At 47.5% G+C, this 19198-nt stretch overlaps 1 protein-coding gene across 1 annotated transcript; it reads left to right on the forward strand.

Moving 5' to 3' along the window:
* The first annotated feature begins 550 nt into the window (after positions 1-550).
* LOC146700992 (uncharacterized) lies at positions 551-18118 on the forward strand. The gene is made up of 7 exons (XM_085471265.1): positions 551-699; positions 7677-7755; positions 9458-9754; positions 15589-15717; positions 16826-16948; positions 17032-17127; positions 17808-18118. Exons 2-7 carry the CDS (start codon positions 7710-7712, stop codon positions 17852-17854), a joined length of 738 nt encoding a protein of 245 aa, XP_085327391.1. The 5' UTR covers positions 551-699; positions 7677-7709; the 3' UTR covers positions 17855-18118.
* Positions 18119-19198: the final 1080 nt, after the last annotated feature.

Here is a 19198-nt window from a genome sequence, read left to right on the forward strand (position 1 = left end):
CACCATGATGGTGGTTTGTAGTTGTGACCAGGAGAACACAAACTGGGAGTAATCAGGACCCTACAACATCGGGCAGAAAGCCCTTCCTCTAACCCTGAACGGAAAGAAAAAAGAGCACACGCGTAAAGGAAGCTCTTAAAACATGTGGTTATCATCAAATCAGCAAAGATGCAGAGAAAAGAAGATCGGACACCAACGAGTGAGGATCATGGCATCATCATCCCTGATGTAGCAGGTTTATCAGAGACACGCAGGAGAGTCTTCTCCAAGCACAACATCCCGGTGTCCTTCAGAACCACCAACACAGTCAGACACAGACTAAACAGTGCAGCTGTGCAGTGCAGCGAGGAGAGCTCAGAGCTCTGGCAGAGCAACACCAGCTCATTCAGGTGTGCTGTTTGGGCAGCAGGGGGCGATGTTTCCTCACACGTCCACTGTGGGCCTCATCTGTTTGTACCTGAAGGCTGTGAACTCCCACTGAGGATGTGCACTCAGAGTGTGAGGAGCCTGTCACGGGACTCAGACCACTGCAATAAAAGCAGCACTCACCCCGCCACAATAAGAGCCCGGCACTGACTTTGATGTGCAGACGTGAAACTGTGGGCGCTTTCTTCCTCACTCTGTCACTGCGCTGCTGTCTGACCTTCACACTGATCCTCTGCAGCTCACCTGCTCTTTGACACCCTCTGACTCTCACAGGTAGGACCTCCATCATCTCTTCTTCTTCTTCATGTACTCCTGTGGCTGTTTGGAGGAGTTGGGCATGTTCTCAGAGAGGCTCAGAGTCTGTGTGAGGAAACGATCCTCACGACTAACACCAGCCTCCACGCCACCGTCAGCACACTCAGACACTTCAGACAGAAACCAGAGTTTAGGAAACTGGAATCATTTGGAGTTTTTACAGAAGGAACTACAATCTAATAAGATCTAATCCGGTTGTTCAGTCTGACGTCACTGGCCGTGTCTGGGTCTAAACTCCGCTGCAGGTCCATATATCAAACGATCACTGTGGCATTACTGAGAGTTGAAAAACTGTCTAAAGTCTTTCATCTTTAATAAAATGATCAGCGTTCTGCTCTACCAGGTGTAACAATTGAGTTTAGCATCCAGGCATCCATGAAAACGGAATTTATGACATTTAACGGAGTTAGAAGTTAGCAGGGAGTTAGCTCGCTAGCTTCTATCTAAATACAATATAGCATGTCCTGACTGCGGGGTTTTGGAAACAAATTAAAACGTACAGCTCTGTTATCACTTCCAACATAAATGAAGACAGAAAACTAAACAGCAGTGACGTTTGTAGGGTTACTGAAGTTGGGCTAGCTGGTATATAATGATGTGCTACGTGACCGCTAGCGACACAGCTATGTTAGCATAATATAAACAAGCTAACTTTTTTCCACTCGATAAAAGTTAACGTGAGTGTTCTCGGTGGTCAGGAACAAATGTAATCGCATGGCAGGATGCTGTAAAAGGACCAAACTTCAGCCAGGAGAACAACTGAGATAATCCATCCACAATACGAGGTTAGTCATTCATATACTGCTGCATGGGCTGGGCTGTAGTTACATCCTAAGGTTTTAAACGGGTGATCGTGGCTCAAGAGTTGGGAGTTCGCCTTGTAATCGGAAGGTTGCCGGTTCGAGCCCCGGCTTGGACAGTCTCGGTCGTTGTGTCCTTGGGCAAGACACTTCACCCGTTGCCTACTGGTGGTGGTCAGAGGGCCCGGTGGCGCCAGTGTCCGGCAGCCTCGCCTCTGTCAGTGCGCCCCAGGGTGGCTGTGGCTACAATGTAGCTGCCATCACCAGTGTGTGAATGGGTGGATGACTGGATGTGTAAAGCGCTTTGGGGTCCTTAGGGACTAGTAAAGCGCTATATAAATATAGGCCATTTACCATTTAAAAACTGAGCTTAAATAAATGATTAGCGGTAATAAAAGCCGAGGGAGGTCAACAGTGATCACTGACTGTTTTAGGAGCTTTTTGAGATCAAATAGAAGAAAATACATAACATTAAACATGTTAACAACACAAAAGCCATATTAAACGCAGACTACTTTAGACCCGGAAGTAGGATTCGTCGCGTCATCACTGACCAACCGGATAGCAGGAGCCTGTGATGAAGTGTGACAGCACTGTGAGTCTGAGCAGGTTCAACTTCATCTGTCTGACAAACGGACGTCCACATGACCGACAGCGTTTATTAATTCTGCTTTGGACTAAACACCCTGTACATGATTATAAAGAAGAGTCAGACTTTATTATGTCAACTAATAAATAATTAAATGCAAACATTTCAACTGAAACAGTCAACTAGAAACTGGACTGACAAACTGTGAATCAATAAAAGTATAAACTTAAGTGTTGTCATTGTGCAGTTGCTTTCACGGCAAAATTAGGTAGCAAAACAACAAAGATGCAAAAGTGTAGAAACCAATATAAGAAGTTTGAGTTACAGGAAACACTGTGGGGCTGTGTACAAGGGCATCATGATAAAATATAATGAACAAGGCTGGAAGTGCTGTGGTCACTGAGGAGAAAGAGACTACAGAGCTAGAAACTAAAGAAAGAAAGTAACGTAGATGAAACGTGAACACGACGTCAGGGAGCTTCTTCTTCTTCTCTTCCTGAACATTAACCCTTTGCCGAAGTCCTTCAGGGTGTCTTTAACTGCTTCCTGTCTGGATCCGCCTCTGTGCTGGTTTCCTGCAGGGATCACTGATGCTGTGATGACACGATGTCTCATTTGTTCTGCGTTCTTTAAAGAACCTTTAGAACCCGTCGGTAACATCAGTGTGGCCGACTCTCTGCTCTCAGTTTGACATGAGTTCAGGTTTCCACGGTTACAGGGATGAAGGAGACGTGTCTCAGAGACAGTCGTCATCAGCAGCTCTGCAGCTGGACCTGATCGAACAGCAGAGCCCAGATGTTCTAGATGTTGGGCTGAGCTTTGAGGGATCCGGAGAAGGTCGTCCCATCATCACTGCAGTGCTTTTACTATCAACACATTTCAAACACACACAGATCCAGCTGTGTTCAAACCTCAGTCTCGATCAGCTGATTCCCATAAATCCACAGAGCTGATAGCATGATGCTAACTCTGACCTCCGACCCTGAAGACAGAGCACAGCTGTGCACAGATGTTTGTGACTGTGAGACACGGACGCAGTGTGGAGACGTTCCTGTCACAGGGCTGATGCTGCCGAGCAGCGCTGACCACACGCTCCACTCTCACTTCCCCTCATGTCTGAGAGAGAGGCTGTGGTTTATTAATACACACTGAGGTGTGGGGGCAGTCATCGAACAGGGGCATTGAGACCCCTCTGCAGTCTCACAGCACGGTGAGGGGGGGGCAGTCTCTACACATTCACCTGAATAGACTGAAACCAGCGAGGGCTCAGCAGCAGCATGCACGGAGCATGCTCCGTGCATGCTGCAGGGCTCACTTCCTGTTCATGTGTCAGAGTGACACCGCAGGCCCACAGGCCCCATTTCAGTCTCAGCGTGAGTTTACTTCCCCTCTGACCGCAGCGAGCTTCATCTTATGCCTCTCACCGACTGCAGGGCGGACCCTCCACACACAAGCAGCCCACACTGTGCACAACTTCAACTTCTATGTTACATTATATTACATTTACATCATGGCTATATTTATATTATGATTATGTTTGTCACTGCTGGCATTTTGTCACTCTGAGGTGCTGTTGCCATGGCACCCAGACTCAGCTTTCATACTGGTTTTATCCCCATGTATGATCTCCGAGCCACCACAGCTCACTGCTGAGACCCCCTCTCAGGACTGGCACCAGGACCCGACCCGGGTTCACCCTCCTATGAGGAGAGATTATTAATCTTACCTGAGAGTGTCCAGAGGATAGACGAACAGAGGGAAGGAAGGATGGATGGATGGATGGATGGATGGATGGATGGATGGATGGATGGATGGATGGATGGATGGATGGAAGGTTGGATGAAGGTTGGATGATGGATGGATGAAGGATGGATGGATGGATGGATGGATGGATGGATGGATGAAGGATGGATGGATGGATGGATGGATGGATGGATGGATGATGGATGGAAGAAGGATGGATGGATGGATGGAAGGAAGAAGGATGGATGGATGGATGGATGGATGGAAGAAGGAAGGATGGATGGAAGAAAGATGGATGAATGGATGGATGGATGGATGGAAGAAGGATGGATGGATGGATGGATGAAGGATGGATGGATGGATGGATGGATGGAAGAAGGATGGATTATGGATGGATGGATGGATGAAGGATGGATGGATGGATGGAAGAAGGATGGATGGATGGATGAAGGATGGATGGATGGATGGATGGAAGGATGGATGGATGGATGGAAGAAGGATGGATGGATGGATGGATGGATGGATGGAAGAAGGATGGATTATGGATGGATGGATGAAGGATGGATGGATGGATGGAAGAAGGATGGATGGATGGATGGATGGATGGAAGGATGGATGGATGGATGAAGGATGGATGGATGGATGGAAGGATGGATGGATGGATGGATGGATGGATGGATGGATGGATGGAAGAAGGATGGATGGAAGAAGGATGGATGGATGGATGGATGGATGAAGGATGGATGGATGGATGGATGATGGATGGATGGATGGATGAAGGATGGATGATGGATGGATGGATGGATGGATGAAGGATGGATGGATGGATGGATGAAGGATGGATGGATTGATGGATAGATGGATGAAGGATGGATGGAAGAAGGATGGATGGATGGATGGATGGAAGAAGGATGAAGGAAGGATGGATGGATGGAAGAAGGATGGATGGATGGATGGAAGAAGGATGGATGGATGGATGGATGGAAGAAGAATGGATGGATGGATGGATGGATGGATGGAAGAAGGATGGATGATGGATGAAGGATGGATGGATGGATGGATGGAAGAAGGATGGATTATGGATGGATGGATGGATGGAAGAAGGATGGATGGATGGATGGATGGATGGATGGATGGAAGAAGGATGGATGGATGGATGGATGGATGAAGGATGGATGGATGGATGGATGGATGGAAGAAGGATGGATGGATGGATGGATGGATGGATGGATGGATGAAGGATGGATGGATGGATGGATGGATGGAAGAAGGATTGATGGAAGGATGGATGGATGGATGAAGGTTGGATGATGGATGGATGGATGGATGGATGGATGAAGGATGGATGGATGGATGGAAGAAGGATGGATGGATGGATGGATGGATGGATGGATGGAAGAAGGATGGATGGATGGATGGATGGATGGATGGATGGATGGAAGAAGGATGGATGATGGAAGAAGGATGGATGGATGGATGGATGAAGGATGGATGGATGGATGGATGGATGGATTATGGATGGATGGATGGAAGAAGGATGGATGGATGGATGGATGGATGGATGGATGGAAGAAGGATGGATGGATGGATGGATGGATGGAAGAAGGATGGATTATGGATGGATGGATGGAAGAAGGATGGATGGATTATGGATGGATGAAGGATGGATGGATGAAGGATGGATGGATGGATGGATGGATGGAAGAAGGATTGATGGATGGATGAAGGATGGACAGATGGATGAAGGTTGGATGGATGGATGGATGGATGGATGAAGGATGGATGGATGGAGGATGGATGGATGGAAGGATGGATGGATGGATGGAAGAAGGATGGATGGATGGATGGATGGATGAAGGATGGATGGATGGAAGAAGGAAGGATGGATGGATGGATGGATGGATGGAAGAAGGATGGATGGATGGATGGATGGAAGAAGGATGGATGGATGGATGGATGGATGGAAGAAGGATGGATGGAAGGATGGATGCATGGATGAAGGTTGGATGATGGATGGATGATGGATGGATTGATGAAGGATGGATGGATGGATGAAGGATGGATGGATGAAGGATGGATGGATGAAGGAATGGATGATGGATGGATGGATGGATGGATGATGGATGGATGGATGGATGATGGATGGATTGATGAAGGATGGATGGATGGATGGATGGAAGAAGGATGGATTATGGATGGATGGATGGATGGAAGAAGGATGGATGGATGGATGGATGGATGGAAGAAGGATGGATTATGGATGGATGGATGGAAGAAGGATGGATGGATGGATGGATAGAAGAAGGATGGATGGATTATGGATGGATGAAGGATGGATGGATGGATGGATGGATGGATGGAAGAAGGATTGATGGATGGATGAAGGATGGACAGATGGATGAAGGATGGATGGATGGATGGATGATGGATGAAGGATGGATGGATGGATGGATGGATGAAGGATGGATGGATGGAAGGATGGATGGATGGATGGATGGAAGAAGGATGGATGGATGGAAGAAGGATGGATGGATGGATGGATGAAGGATGGATGGATGGAAGAAGGAAGGATGGATGGATGGATGGATGGATGGAAGAAGGATGGATGGATGGATGGATGGAAGAAGGATGGATGGAAGGATGGATGCATGGATGAAGGTTGGATGATGGATGGATGATGGATGGATTGATGAAGGAAGGATGGATGGATGAAGGATGGATGGATGAAGGAATGGATGATGGATGGATGGATGGATGGATGATGGATGGATGGATGGATGATGGATGGATTGATGAAGGATGGATGGATGGATGAAGGATGGATGGATGGATGGATGGATGGATGGATGGATGGAAGAAGGATGGATTATGGATGGATGGATGGATGGAAGAAGGATGGATGGATGGATGGATGGATGGAAGAAGGATGGATTATGGATGGATGGATGGAAGAAGGATGGATGGATGGATGGATGGAAGAAGGATGGATGGATTATGGATGGATGAAGGATGGATGGATGAAGGATGGATGGATGGATGGATGGATGGAAGAAGGATTGATGGATGGATGAAGGATGGACAGATGGATGAAGGTTGGATGGATGGATGGATGGATGGATTATGGATGGATGGATGGATGGATGAAGGATGGATGGATGGAAGGATGGATGGATGGATGAAGGATGGATGGATGGATGGATGAAGGATGGATGGATGGATGAAGGATGGATGATGGATGGATGGATGATGGATGGATGAAGGATGGATGGATGGTAGCAGGGTGTCACCATTAGACCAGGTGATGCGGGTGATGTCACGTACAGGCTGAGGTTACCTTGAGTGATCTTTAAGGACACAAGCTACAGGGGTGGCTGTAGCTCAGGTGGTAGAGCAGCTACTAACTGGAAGGTTGGTGGGTCGATCCCAGTCTGCTTCAGCCTGCATGCCAAATATCCTTGGCCAAGAATCCATGTGTGTATTAATGTTAGTTAGACAGCACTACAAACTTAGAGAAGTGCTGGTGTGATTGGGTGAGTGAACGAGTTGTGTACAGCACTTTGAGTGCTCAGATAGAGCTGTATAAGAACCAGTCCATTTACCAAACACTCAAAGGGTCATCTGAGGAGAAGCAGCTCTGAATATAACACAGACTGACCACAGGCTCAGAGCAGAAAGCAGATGTGAGCAGTGACCTATGAGAGCTGTGGTTTAGGTCACATGACCAGGAAGAGCCACAGACACTGCAGCTGTATTTATAAAAACACACTCTCTGACCACTTAAAGTGTCTGTTTCCTCTTCACAGTGACTGACAGCTGAGGGGGCGGAGCCTGCAGCCATGTTGGTGGTGGTGTGGTTACTGATGATGATGATGAAGAGTGACGGTCAGTGACCTCGGCTTCTTTGAACAAACACAAAGGTTCAGATTATTAATGACCCTGATCACAGACGCAGCCAATGATCAAACAGCTCACAGAGCCGATCGTGACAGGCCGTCGAGGTTAAAGGCAGAAACGAGTGTTCAGCAAACACCTGAAACAGTTTGTGGGATGCACTTTACACACGCACACACACAGCACGTTACTGCAGAAGGTTTTTAGTTATTAGTTTTGACAGTCCACCGTCTGGACAGCTCCCGTCTCAGCTGATCCCAGCCTCCCCTCCGCTCCTCTCCCGTCTCACTAAAAAGGGGAAGCAAAGACGTCATCAGCCCCAAACTCCATCAGCTGTGTTCCCACCTGCCTCTCCAGCACCGCCCCGTTGAGCTCACTGCACCACTCCTCCGCCACACAGTTCTGATATGAAACATGAGCAGCAGACCTCAGAGCTCTGACAGGATCACCATCAGACCAATGGAGCTAAAACCTTCGATCCTAAAGCTGACAGGAAGCTAAACGTGCAGCTAATACGTTCACGGTCACTCGTCCCAGGTAAAAGTAGGACTGTGCTACATACAGAGAATCATAATAAAGCTTCCTGTCACGGTCACCCAGCGTGCTCAGTTCAGTGTGACTGCTGCATTTTACGATGGCTCGAAGCTCAGTGTGGTTCAGTTTTTCTCTGGTAGCTTGTTTCCTGTTCCTGCTCTCGCGTCTGTGGTCGTGCCCAAATTCATGGGCTGCATCCTCCTGAGGCCGCATTTGTAGTCCGATTACGTCACAGCAACACGACGAAGGCTGTCCAAATTTGTAGACTCCACCAAATGCAGCCAACAAATGCGTCCTCCTTTTCCCCGAATTTGAAGGATGGGTGGGGTGTGTCCTTCGTCGCCTCTTTGTTACTTCGGAAACATGGCTCGAACAATTTCTCTTCAACGACGTAATCCGATAACAACGATCTCTTTACTGTCGGCTTCCCGTGGCTGTCATGCGACCGGCTACTGCAGTTAATAATACAACAGCTTCTTGCCATTTTTGTGTTTCTTTTTATCGCTGTGTGACTGTTTTCATGTGAAAGCCTGCGTGCGCTAGTACCTCTTGGCACGAGTTCCCAGAATCCTTTGCGGTTTTACCCCTGAATGACGTCACATTTTCGATCTCTATTTATTGTCAGTCTTGCCTTGTTCTTGGTTGTGTTCTCTCCTGCTGTGTCTTTGCATGTTTCTCTGGTAGCTTCCAAGTTTTTCTAGTTCTCAGTTTCTAGTTTTTTCTCAAAGCGCTTTACATTTTAAGGTAAAGACACTACAATGATAAAGAGAAAACCACAACAATCAGACGACCCCCTATGAGCGAGCACTTGGCAACAGTGGAAAGGAAAAACTCCATTTTAACAGGAAGACTCCTCAGGTACCCCCACCCTGGGGGTGAGGGGAAAATGAGTCGATGAACTGGGATCATTAAATTTCAGCAAAACATGAAAGAACAGGTTACTACAACTACAACTCCCAAGATGCACTTCTCTGATGACAACCAATCACAGAGCTCTGTGTCTGCAGAACAGAAAACTACAAAAATACCCTAAAAATCTAACCAATCAGATGCTGGTCTGATTTATAAGCGCAGCAGCAGGGGTTCATGGGTAATGTAGTGTTTGCATAAATGGTTATAACGGGACTGAAAATGAAATGTTTGTGACCTTTGACCCCAGCTGGCGCTGCAGACATCATCAGAGTGTCTGCCAACAGCAGCACGAGAGTCGTGCTGCCCTCAGGCCTGCAGGGGGACCCGAGGGCACGCGGGTACGACGTCAGGTGGACTCAGATCCCTCACCTGCTGCTGAACTGGAACCGGAGCACGTGCTCCCACGGACGCTGCTCGATGCTCCCTGACGGCTCGCTCGAGTTCAGCCGACTTCAGACCCAAGACTCCGGAAACTACACGCTGGAGGTGTTTGACAAGACTGGGTCGAGACTGCAGACCAAAGACTTCCTGCTGCAGGTGACAGGTGAGCCATTAGACTTCCTGTCTTTGTTATTGCATCACATCCTGCTGAGAGGAACACACTGCAGAGACTGAAGACAAAGGAGGGTGGTACACAAAGTACCACACTTTTACTGTCATACGTGTACAAATACGTACATATGTACATGTCACTTCACCAAGCAGTACATATTATTAGAGTCAGGTATATTTCTACCATGCAGTACTTCCAATCTAACTTTATTTATAGAGCAGATTAAAAACAGCATGGCTGTCTCAATAAAAGAGATAAAGGGGGAAAACTGTAAAAACAGCACGGCTGACCAAAGTGGTTTCCAGTAAAAACAGTCAGATTTTAAAACCATACATTAGACAGACAAAGAAAATTAAATAACAAAATAAATAAATACATGAAAAAAATAAAAATGAATCATTAAATATTAATTCATGAATAAAATATACAATAAATAGAATTAACGAAGTAAAGAAGATTAAAAGAAACCAAAATCTGACTAAGACTGACTACAAGCTGACTATGACTCCTAAAAAGCCTCAGAAAAAAGTTGTTTTTGAAAAGTGATTTGAAGATTTCAAGTGTTGGGGCCAACCTAATATGGAGGGGGGCTTATTCCATGATCTGGGGGCCACAACAGTGAAAGCTCAGTGCCCCGGTGTTTCAATCTAGTCATGGGGACAGCGATGAGCGACTGGTCAGCTAAATCTGAGAGACAGATGTAGAAGGTCTGACAGGTAAGAAGGAGCCAGGCCATTTAAATCATTTAAAGAGGCAAGAACAGGGGTAATGTGCTCACGTTTGTCTCTGTCAGCAGGCGAGCAGCAGCATTCTGGACCATTTGCATGATTTTAACAGGAAGAAACCTCCTGCAGAACCAGGCTCAGGGAGGGGCGGGGCCATCTGCTGTGATTGGTTGGGGTGAGAGAAGGAAGACAGGATAAAGACATGCTGTGGAAGAGAGACAGAGGTTAATAACAGATATGATCCAATGCAGAGAGGTCTGTTAACACATAGTGAGTGAGAAAGGTGACTGGAAAGGAAAAACTCAATGCATCATGGGAATCCCCCGGCAGCCTACGTCTATTGCAGCATAACTAAGGGAGGATTCAGGGTCACCTGGTCCAGCCCTAACTATATGCTTTAGCAAAAAGGAAAGTTTGAAGCCTAATCTTGAAAGTAGAGATAGTGTCTGTCTCCTGAATCCAAACTGGAAGCTGGTTCCACAGAAGAGGGGCCTGAAAACTGAAGGCTCTGCCTCCCATTCTACTTTTAAATACTCTAGGAACAACAAGTAGGCCTGCAGAGCGAGAGCGAAGTGCTCTAATAGGGTGATATGGTACTACAAGGTCATTGAGATAAGATGGGGCCTGATTATTTAAGACCTTGTATGTGAGGAGCAGGATTTTGAATTCTGGATTTAACAGGAAGCCAAAACAGGAGAAATCTGCTCTCTCTTTCTAGTCCCTGTCAGGACTCTTGCTGCAGCATTTTGGATCAGCTGAAGGCTTTTCAGGGAGTTTTTAGGACTTCCTGATAATAATGAATTACAGTCGTCCAGCCTGGAAGTAATAAATGCATGAACTAGTTTTTCAGCGTCACTCTGAGACAGGATATTTCTAACTTTAGAGATGTTGCACAAATGGAAGAAAGCAGTCTTATATATTTGTTTAATATGTGCATTGAAGGACATGTCTGTGAAGGTTCTCAATCATCCAGGTGATCGTAGTCTAAGGAGCTTGGAAAGAAAAGCGTCTGGACTTCTTTAAGAAGACGTTTCATCCGAGAAGCTTCTTCAGTTCTGCGGTCAAATGGCAACAGTGCTAACCACCGTGCAGCTTGTGGGGATAGGTTAATTGGATAATCCAAATTGCCACTAGGTGCGAATGTGCGAATGAATGTGAGTGCAAATGGTTGTCTGTCCCTGTGTGATGGCCCTGCGACAGACTGGTGACCTGTCCAGGGTGTACCCCGCCTCTCGCCCTATGACAGCTGGGATAGGCTCCAGCGCCCCCGCGACCCTGAAAAGGATAAGCGGAAGCGAATGGATGGATGGATGAATGGATTGCATTTATATAGCGCTTTTCGAGACCCTCAAAGCACAGAACACTTCAGGACGTCGACCAAGAGGCCAACGACAGAGACAAAACAGTTCAGGGGGCTGGCCGGGAGGAAAGCGGCGGCTTAGGCAAAGCAAGTCCAGATGCCAACCTTGCAGAAAGCAGTGGGGACATGAAAACGGTCCAGAAGGTGACAGCGTGATACCTCTGGCAGAGAAGAGGCAGAACCAGACGTTGGTGGAGCAGCCCCTGGCAGATGAGCAGCCGGCAACATGGCTGCTGCAGGCGATGGATGTGGTTGCGCTGATGGCTTGATGGACTCTCCTGAGCCTCCGACAGCTGGACGGGCCCCTTGGACCCTCAGAGTGCCCAGCGGAGACAGACGCAGGGCCAGCAGGTGTGGAGACCTCTGGCTGAGGCTACGCTAACTGCTGCTGCACAGCGCACACAGCTGGCTTGAGACGCAGCTGTCAGGAGACCTGGGTCTTCAAACCAGAGTTTTAAGTTTTCATAATTATTGATTTTTGCTTTTGATATTATTTATCTTTTCTAGTCTTTTAGTTTCTTCTTTAGAGTCCTGCTTTCTGTTTTCCGTCTGTGTTCCTTAGTTGCTGTCTCCCCTTGTCAAGTCTGCGTCTCTGTGTTATGTTTCCTGTTTTACTTTGAAGTCCGTGTCTCACGTTATTGTATCAGGTTTTGCTTCCCTGTCTCGTTAGCACTGATTCGTCCCTGCTGTGTCTCCCATTCACTGATTGCTCCCTCTGTGTATTTAAGCCCTGTGTTTTCCTTTGTCCGTGTCGCGAGCTACCCTTATCTCTTCTCATCTCTCTACCCTTATCTCTTCTCATCTCTCTACCCTTATCTCTTCTCATCTCTCTACCCTTATCTCTTCTCATCTCTCTACCCTTATCTCATCTCTTCTCATCTCTCTACCCTTATCTCTTCTCATCTCTCTACCCTTATCTCATCTCTCTACCCTTATCTCATCTCTCTACCCTTATCTCATCTCTCTACCCTTATCTATACTGTGGTCTGGCTGCCTGCGTGAGTTTATTTTGTGGTTTTTAGTTGTGTTACGTTTGAGATCAGCATTAAAGCTGGTTTTGAGTTCACATTTTGCCTCCGAGTGTCTGCACTTTGGGTACCCGCACCACCACTCCTGCCTGCACACAGCCTCACTTGACAGCAGCGGCTGGGGCTGTCCAATGCAGGCAGTCTGTCCGGGCAGTGCCAGCCAGATGCAGTCCTCAGCTGTCTGAATGAGCTCACCAGAGCTTCCAGCAGAAGATAGAGGTAGCTGGGTTGACTCGCCCAAGCTCTCGGCAGAGGCAGGAAGCTGAGACAGCCGAGCTCCAAGGTGAAGCAGCTGAAGGCGGCTGAGAGAGTTCAGCTGAGCTCTAAGCCAATGATGGTTGTGGCTGAACAGGCGGTTGGGCTAATAACTGAACTGGTGACTGAGCTGGAAACAGAACTGACGGCTGTGTGTCCATCACATGTGATACTTGTCTGCTCAGATGTGAAGTTACCTGTTGATACAAATCCTTTGTACATCCTTTACGGCAGAGTCAGCCACAATCAGAGTTTCAGGCCTAGCCTTTAGCTTTCCCTGTGGTCTTTTGCTATTCTGCAGATTTTCAGACCTTACTTCGCTGCTTTTAGATGGATGGTTGTCCGATATAGATCCAGGGTCCTTTGATAGTGGAGCAAATCTGTTCTGCAGTTTCACACTCAGTTGTTTTGGAGGTTTGTTGTTAACCTTCCTATTCACGGTTGTCCAGTCCTGTTTCCTCTCGTATACAGGGGTAGAAGAGCTTCTCTGTCTCGTAGGAAGTGAAGGCCAGTCGGTTTCAGAGATTTCAGCTCGCTGTGCCCTGCCCGTGATACGTCCTCCCCCTTCCAGGAGACATGATTTATGTCTTGGTTTTGCACCAAGACAGTCCAAGGGGGGATTATCACTTGAGGATTTATAATAATGCACAGAGTCTACTTTCTTGGTCATGTTATCTGTGCTCCTTAGCTATGTGCTAGCTTGCTCATCGCCATTGTTTTGAATCAAAGGCAAGGTTGTTTCATTTCCACACAGTCCATTTACCTCCACGTTTACTTCTAAGCGATGAATTTTTGTCTCCAGTACTGCAATCTTCTGCAGGAGGCTGTGGTAGTCATCTGTGGAGAGGGAAGGCATCTTATTGCTAGTTAGCCTAGCGGTTAGCACCTTTCCAGGCTATTGAGGCTGTTTGGTGCCCAGACGTTGTAAACAGGCTTCAGCTGTGTCTAGGCCACAGACACACGGAGCGCTGAGGATAAGGTAACCATAAAATGTTGCTGTTTCTGTTAAGAACACTTTAGTCCTAATGATCTATAAGCGTCCAGAAGCTATCGCAGGTAAGCTCATACGGAAAAAGGAAAATTCAGCATAAAAATCAATAAAAATCAATAAAAGAAGCAAAGCATTAAAGAGCAAAGAGAGGTAGCGTCCACACTCACAAAAGGGGAGGAGAAAAAAAAACGGATAATCCAATTCCACAACACAACGTGATGGGGGAATCAGCTGTGTTTTGCTGCCCATTTTATTTCAAATGTGGCGCAAACTGGCGAGCCAGTTCTTGAATCAGTCACATGGTACGGATGCCCGCAGGGCTCGAACGTCACTGCACACGTAATCAAAGCAAGCCTTGATACGCGCTTCACGAAAACTCCCCTGAGATTACCCGACACACGCTTCGAAGCTTCGACACACAGGACACATCACAACCATGCGCCCCATCACCAACGATGATGACACCGCCTACAGAGATGAGGTCCAGCGACTGACCGAATGGTGTAGCTAAAATAACCTCACCCTAAATACCAAGAAAACAAAGGAAGTGGTCATGGACTTCTGCAGAACAAGAACTGATCCCCTCCTCTCTCCATAAAAGGTGACTATGTGGAGAGGGTGCCCTCCTTTAAGTTCCTCGGCACCCACATATCTAAGGACCTATCTTGGTCCACAAACACATCAGCCCTGGTGAACAAAGCCCAGCAGCGCCTCCACTTCTTGAGGGTTCTGAGATGGAACAGGCTGCAGACTGATCTCCTGGTGTCCTTCTACTGAGCCACTATCGAGAGCGTGCTGGTGCACGCCATTACAGTGTGGTATGCTGGTTGCACAACAGCTGACAAGAAGAGACTCCAGAGGGTCATCAGAACTGCAGAGAAGGTGATCGGCTGTCCACTCTCCTCCCTGGACTTAATTGCCAGCTCAAGGTGTCTCCAGAGCCAGGGCGATTATAAAGGACCGCCTCCATCTTAACCACCACCTCTTCAACATCCTGCCCTCTGGAAAAAGGTTCAGATCCATCAGGTGCTAAACCAACAGCTTCTTCCCGTGGGCTGTCAGAACAGACTTCTCCAATACATGCACTCTGTCGCTGCTATTGCTCCTGTGCAATACCTTACCATCCCTATCCTTAATGACCACGGCCCACCCTATTTATCATATTATATGATTGTGTATACACCCCCTTGTATACACAATGTTCCCTTTAGCTTATACATTGTGTATATAGTGTTTTTATATTGTTTATTTTCTTTATGTATATTGTTTTTTATTTTTGCACCTTTGTGGTCTTGCTATCTAATTTCGAGGTGCAGAGAACTGTACAATGATAATTAAGAGTGAAATCCTCACATCGGGAGTTCACAGACTCTGGAGTGACTGATACAGAATTAACAGGCTCAGCGTAGACTGACTGTAGAAATTAATCCAGGCTGAGTGTGCCAAAAACTTTCACTCACCACCAGGGTTTGCTCAGCGAGCGACGAGTAGTGGCGGCGTGAACACCGCTTTCTCTGGGAAGATGGAGGAACCGACAGACGGGGTAGCGTTACATCCGGCGGGCCGGGCAAGAAATCCTCCAGCAGTTGGAGCAGGTGAGCAGCCGTAGCTGGAGGGTGAAGGTGGAGGGTGTGGAGCCAAAAAGTACTGTATGAGGATGATTCAGCCATTGGTTGCATAGCTTATTCACAGTGTAAATAATGTCCTCCTGGAGCTCCTCTGATGGAGCGAATGCCGCTGCGTCCGCTGCGTGGTCGCATAGTTCAGTGCTGTGTTGCAGGTAAGATGAAGGACCCAAAACGCAGGACTCAGAAACAGGGGGGTGGGGGGGACTTAGGGCACAGTTTTGTTGCTGAACAACTCTTAAAACAATAAAAATGAGAAAAACAAACCAAAACCTCAAATGCAGAACTAGAAACTAGACTTCAAACAGGAACCTAGAAACTAAGAGACTCACTCCGGGAAAAAACAACCGGGACTCGACGAGAGTGCGCGCAGAAAAACGAGGGTACGACGCAACACTGAGCTAAAATACACTGAGGGATAACGAGGGCACAGGAGGAGAGCACAGCTGGGAGTAATCACACATGAGACCAGGGGAAGCAAAACCAGAAACAGTGCCATGAGACACAGACTTTCAAATTAAAACAGGAAACACGGCATGCACAGACTGCATAGCAAAGTAGAAAACAGAAACCAAAACACTGGTAGTCCAAAAACATGATGGAATCCAAGATCAGTAATAATAACACCAAAAACCAAAAACACTCAGCGACCCAGAACCACGACACATACAGTGCAGCAGGTATATGTCCACCAGGAAACCAGAGAAACAAAGTAAAACAGGAAACAGCCCAAAAAGAACTGACCAATGACACACACACACTTCTTGATGATGATAATGATGAAGATAACCTGTGTGCAGGTGGACATTGTGTGGATGCCTGATCACAACTGTTACACAATAACACACATCACTGTGAAACACTCACAAACATGCCTTCATTGTAACGATCTGTGAGTCTGTGCGAGTCATGTGACCATCTGCTAGCTCACCTGTATAACTAATGCTACTTCACAACCACGGTGTAAGCACCTAAGAAACTCAGACCAGGAGAGCTGCTGATGTTCAGCTGCTCCCTCTGCCACCACATGACGTCATCAGCTGTGATGTGAAGATCAGCTGTGTCTCTGTGTCCTCAGACCGCAGCAGCAGCCATGTGGTGTCTTCAGTGTCCGTCTGCGTCGTCCTGCTGGTTCTGTTGCTCTTCTTCATCGTGGTCTTCATCCTGAGGAAGAGGAGGGTTCAGAGGAAGAAAACCACAGGTATGGCAGCCAATCAGAGACAGCTCTGGCTCCACAGCAGATCGTTGATAAGGAGACCTGACTGAGTGATAATCTGCTCACAGGTCAGGAGGAGGAGAAGGAGGAGAACATTTATGTGGCGATGAGGAGGAACGAAGAAGAGGAGGAGGAGAAGAAACCGGAGGAAGAGCCCCTCTATGGTAGGCACACTCTGACCCTGATGGTAAAAGCACTTCAGTGATCAGTGTTCACAGTACAGACTGCAGTACCAGCAACTCGTCTGAGCACGCAGTACAAACAGGAAGTGATCAGATAGACAAAGTAGAAACAATAGAAACAATAGAAAGGCTGTGAAGCTCTCTCTGAGTTTGACCTCCATGCTGTTAGTTATTTGGAGCTCAGTTTTACTCTGGCTCCGCCTCCTCTGGCACTCTGTTATTTCAGTGAGCCATGGTGTCGTGATGTCATTATAAAGGTGAAGCTAGCAGCTACAGCCACCTGCGTCACCATCCACCTGTCAGTCACAGAGGCCACGCCCCCAATAATGCAAAAACGTGATTTAAACAGCTGTTGTGTGTATCAGGCTGTGAACAAGTTTATTGTAATATGGGAGTCTATGACGACTGACTCATTGCTGCCTCTGCTGGACACCAGAGGAACTGCAGGCTGGTGGATGGAGTTGAAATAAATATTCGCGTCATCAGCTCAGTGTGTTTAACTCTCTCATCATTCACAGCTTCATTAGAACCTAAACTATCATCGATCATCTCTGAGGTTAAAAATCTTTTGTGTCGTCAGTGATGAAGGACGGTTGTGTGTGAGGTCTGCTCTGCTCTGAGGGGATCACCATTAGTAACATGAATCTTCTTGCTGTCCACAGTTCCCTTCAGTCCTACAGCTTCCTCCCAGCATGAAGACAGTGTCTAAGTGTGAGGACCAATCAGAGCCCAGCGTGTCTGCTCTGTATGGAAGCCTTTGAGGGACTTTATTAATTGGAGATAAACTACCTGAATTTCAGGAGCAGGACCACGCCTCCAAACACACCTCTTCCTGTTCCTACATATATTTGACCCCCCAGCTCTACAACGCCCCCTCCCCCTCCCCCATTAGTACATAGTCCCCTCTGAGCCTCCCCCAAGCTGCAGCTCACTTCATGTTTCCCAACAACCCGTCGGCGTGGATTTCCCGTTGTTACGCTGCTCTGATGGGTTTTTTTTTTTGCCTGTCCCGTTTGGCTCTTTTGCATCAGAATTATTGTCTAAAGGCAAAGAAAGATGCCCAACGGATTTACTTTACCAAACTGACCATCCCAGCCTTGCCGTAATGGTCCATTTGATTCACCTTTTATTGTTTATTTTATTTTCACTTGCTGAATACGGGACAGACTTGACTGGGGGAAAGAAGGGGAGAAAGAAAGAGGGAAAGAGAAACAGCTGAGAAGAGGGACGGGGGAGAAGGGCAAAAGACAAAAACCAACAGAACGGGCAGGAAAAAAAAAAGAAAGAAAATGCATATATCGATCACCTGGATCACCTGCTGAGAAAGAAAAAAGCAAACAAGCAGAAGAGAACACGAGTAATAGAATAAACAACATCACAATGATACAATGTAGCTGCCATCACCAGTGTGTGAATGTGTGTGTGAATGGGTGGATGACTGGATGTGTAAAGCGCTATATAAATACAGGCCATTTACCATATATGGGAATATGACAGTAAATACTAAATGTTAAACATTATTGTGCAGCACATAAGATCAACAGAACACAGTGTGCTTTGAGGTAGGAGCCAAAAAGGGTGTAGTTTGTGGGTGTGATCACCCGTGTGCACACCTGTGAGCATAGACGCGCTTGTTTTTAAAAGGTTCCTTCATGTAATGATCTGCTAGAGGGTGTGGGGGGGCCACAGCCCCGTCCTCCAGGGCATGAAGCAGGTATGGAGGAGATCAAAACTCCAGACATCCAGAGGCCCCCAGAACACAAGAGACCAAGGAAGACCAACAGAGGGGCAGCCGCGCCACTGTCCCAGAAAGAGCTGAGGAGAGTCCCAGATGAGGGCTCACTCAGCAGCCGCGGAGCAGAAGCCAGGGGGAGTTGCAGTGACGCGCCCGTGAGCTCCGCCGGCAGCCAGCCGTGCCTGAGTGACCGAGCCCCAGGCCGAGAGGCCGGGGGCACCCCACCTCCGAAGTGGCCCGAGCGAGCCCCAGGCTCCAGGCCCCGATAAGCGGCCGCCAAGGAGTGAGCCGGTGTGTACCTGGACGCCCATCCCCGGA

This window comes from Copadichromis virginalis, linkage group LG10 (assembly GCF_057382275.1).
Source record: "Copadichromis virginalis isolate Kocher_CV1m ecotype Utaka linkage group LG10, C_Virginalis_male_GT1.1, whole genome shotgun sequence".
NCBI classification, from domain to species: domain Eukaryota; kingdom Metazoa; phylum Chordata; class Actinopteri; order Cichliformes; family Cichlidae; genus Copadichromis; species Copadichromis virginalis.

Bases quoted from the DNA above. Each gene is read 5' to 3' on its own strand.
- LOC146700992 (XM_085471265.1), top strand. From the start codon at position 7,710: ATGTTGGTGGTGGTGTGGTTACTGATGATGATGATGAAGAGTGACG. The intron at 9,755-15,588 runs GTGAGCCATTAG...ACTCACCACCAG, and splicing joins CTTCCTGCTGCAGGTGACAG to GGTTTGCTCAGCGAGCGACG. The intron at 15,718-16,825 runs GTGAGCAGCCGT...CTGTGTCCTCAG, and splicing joins TCCTCCAGCAGTTGGAGCAG to ACCGCAGCAGCAGCCATGTG.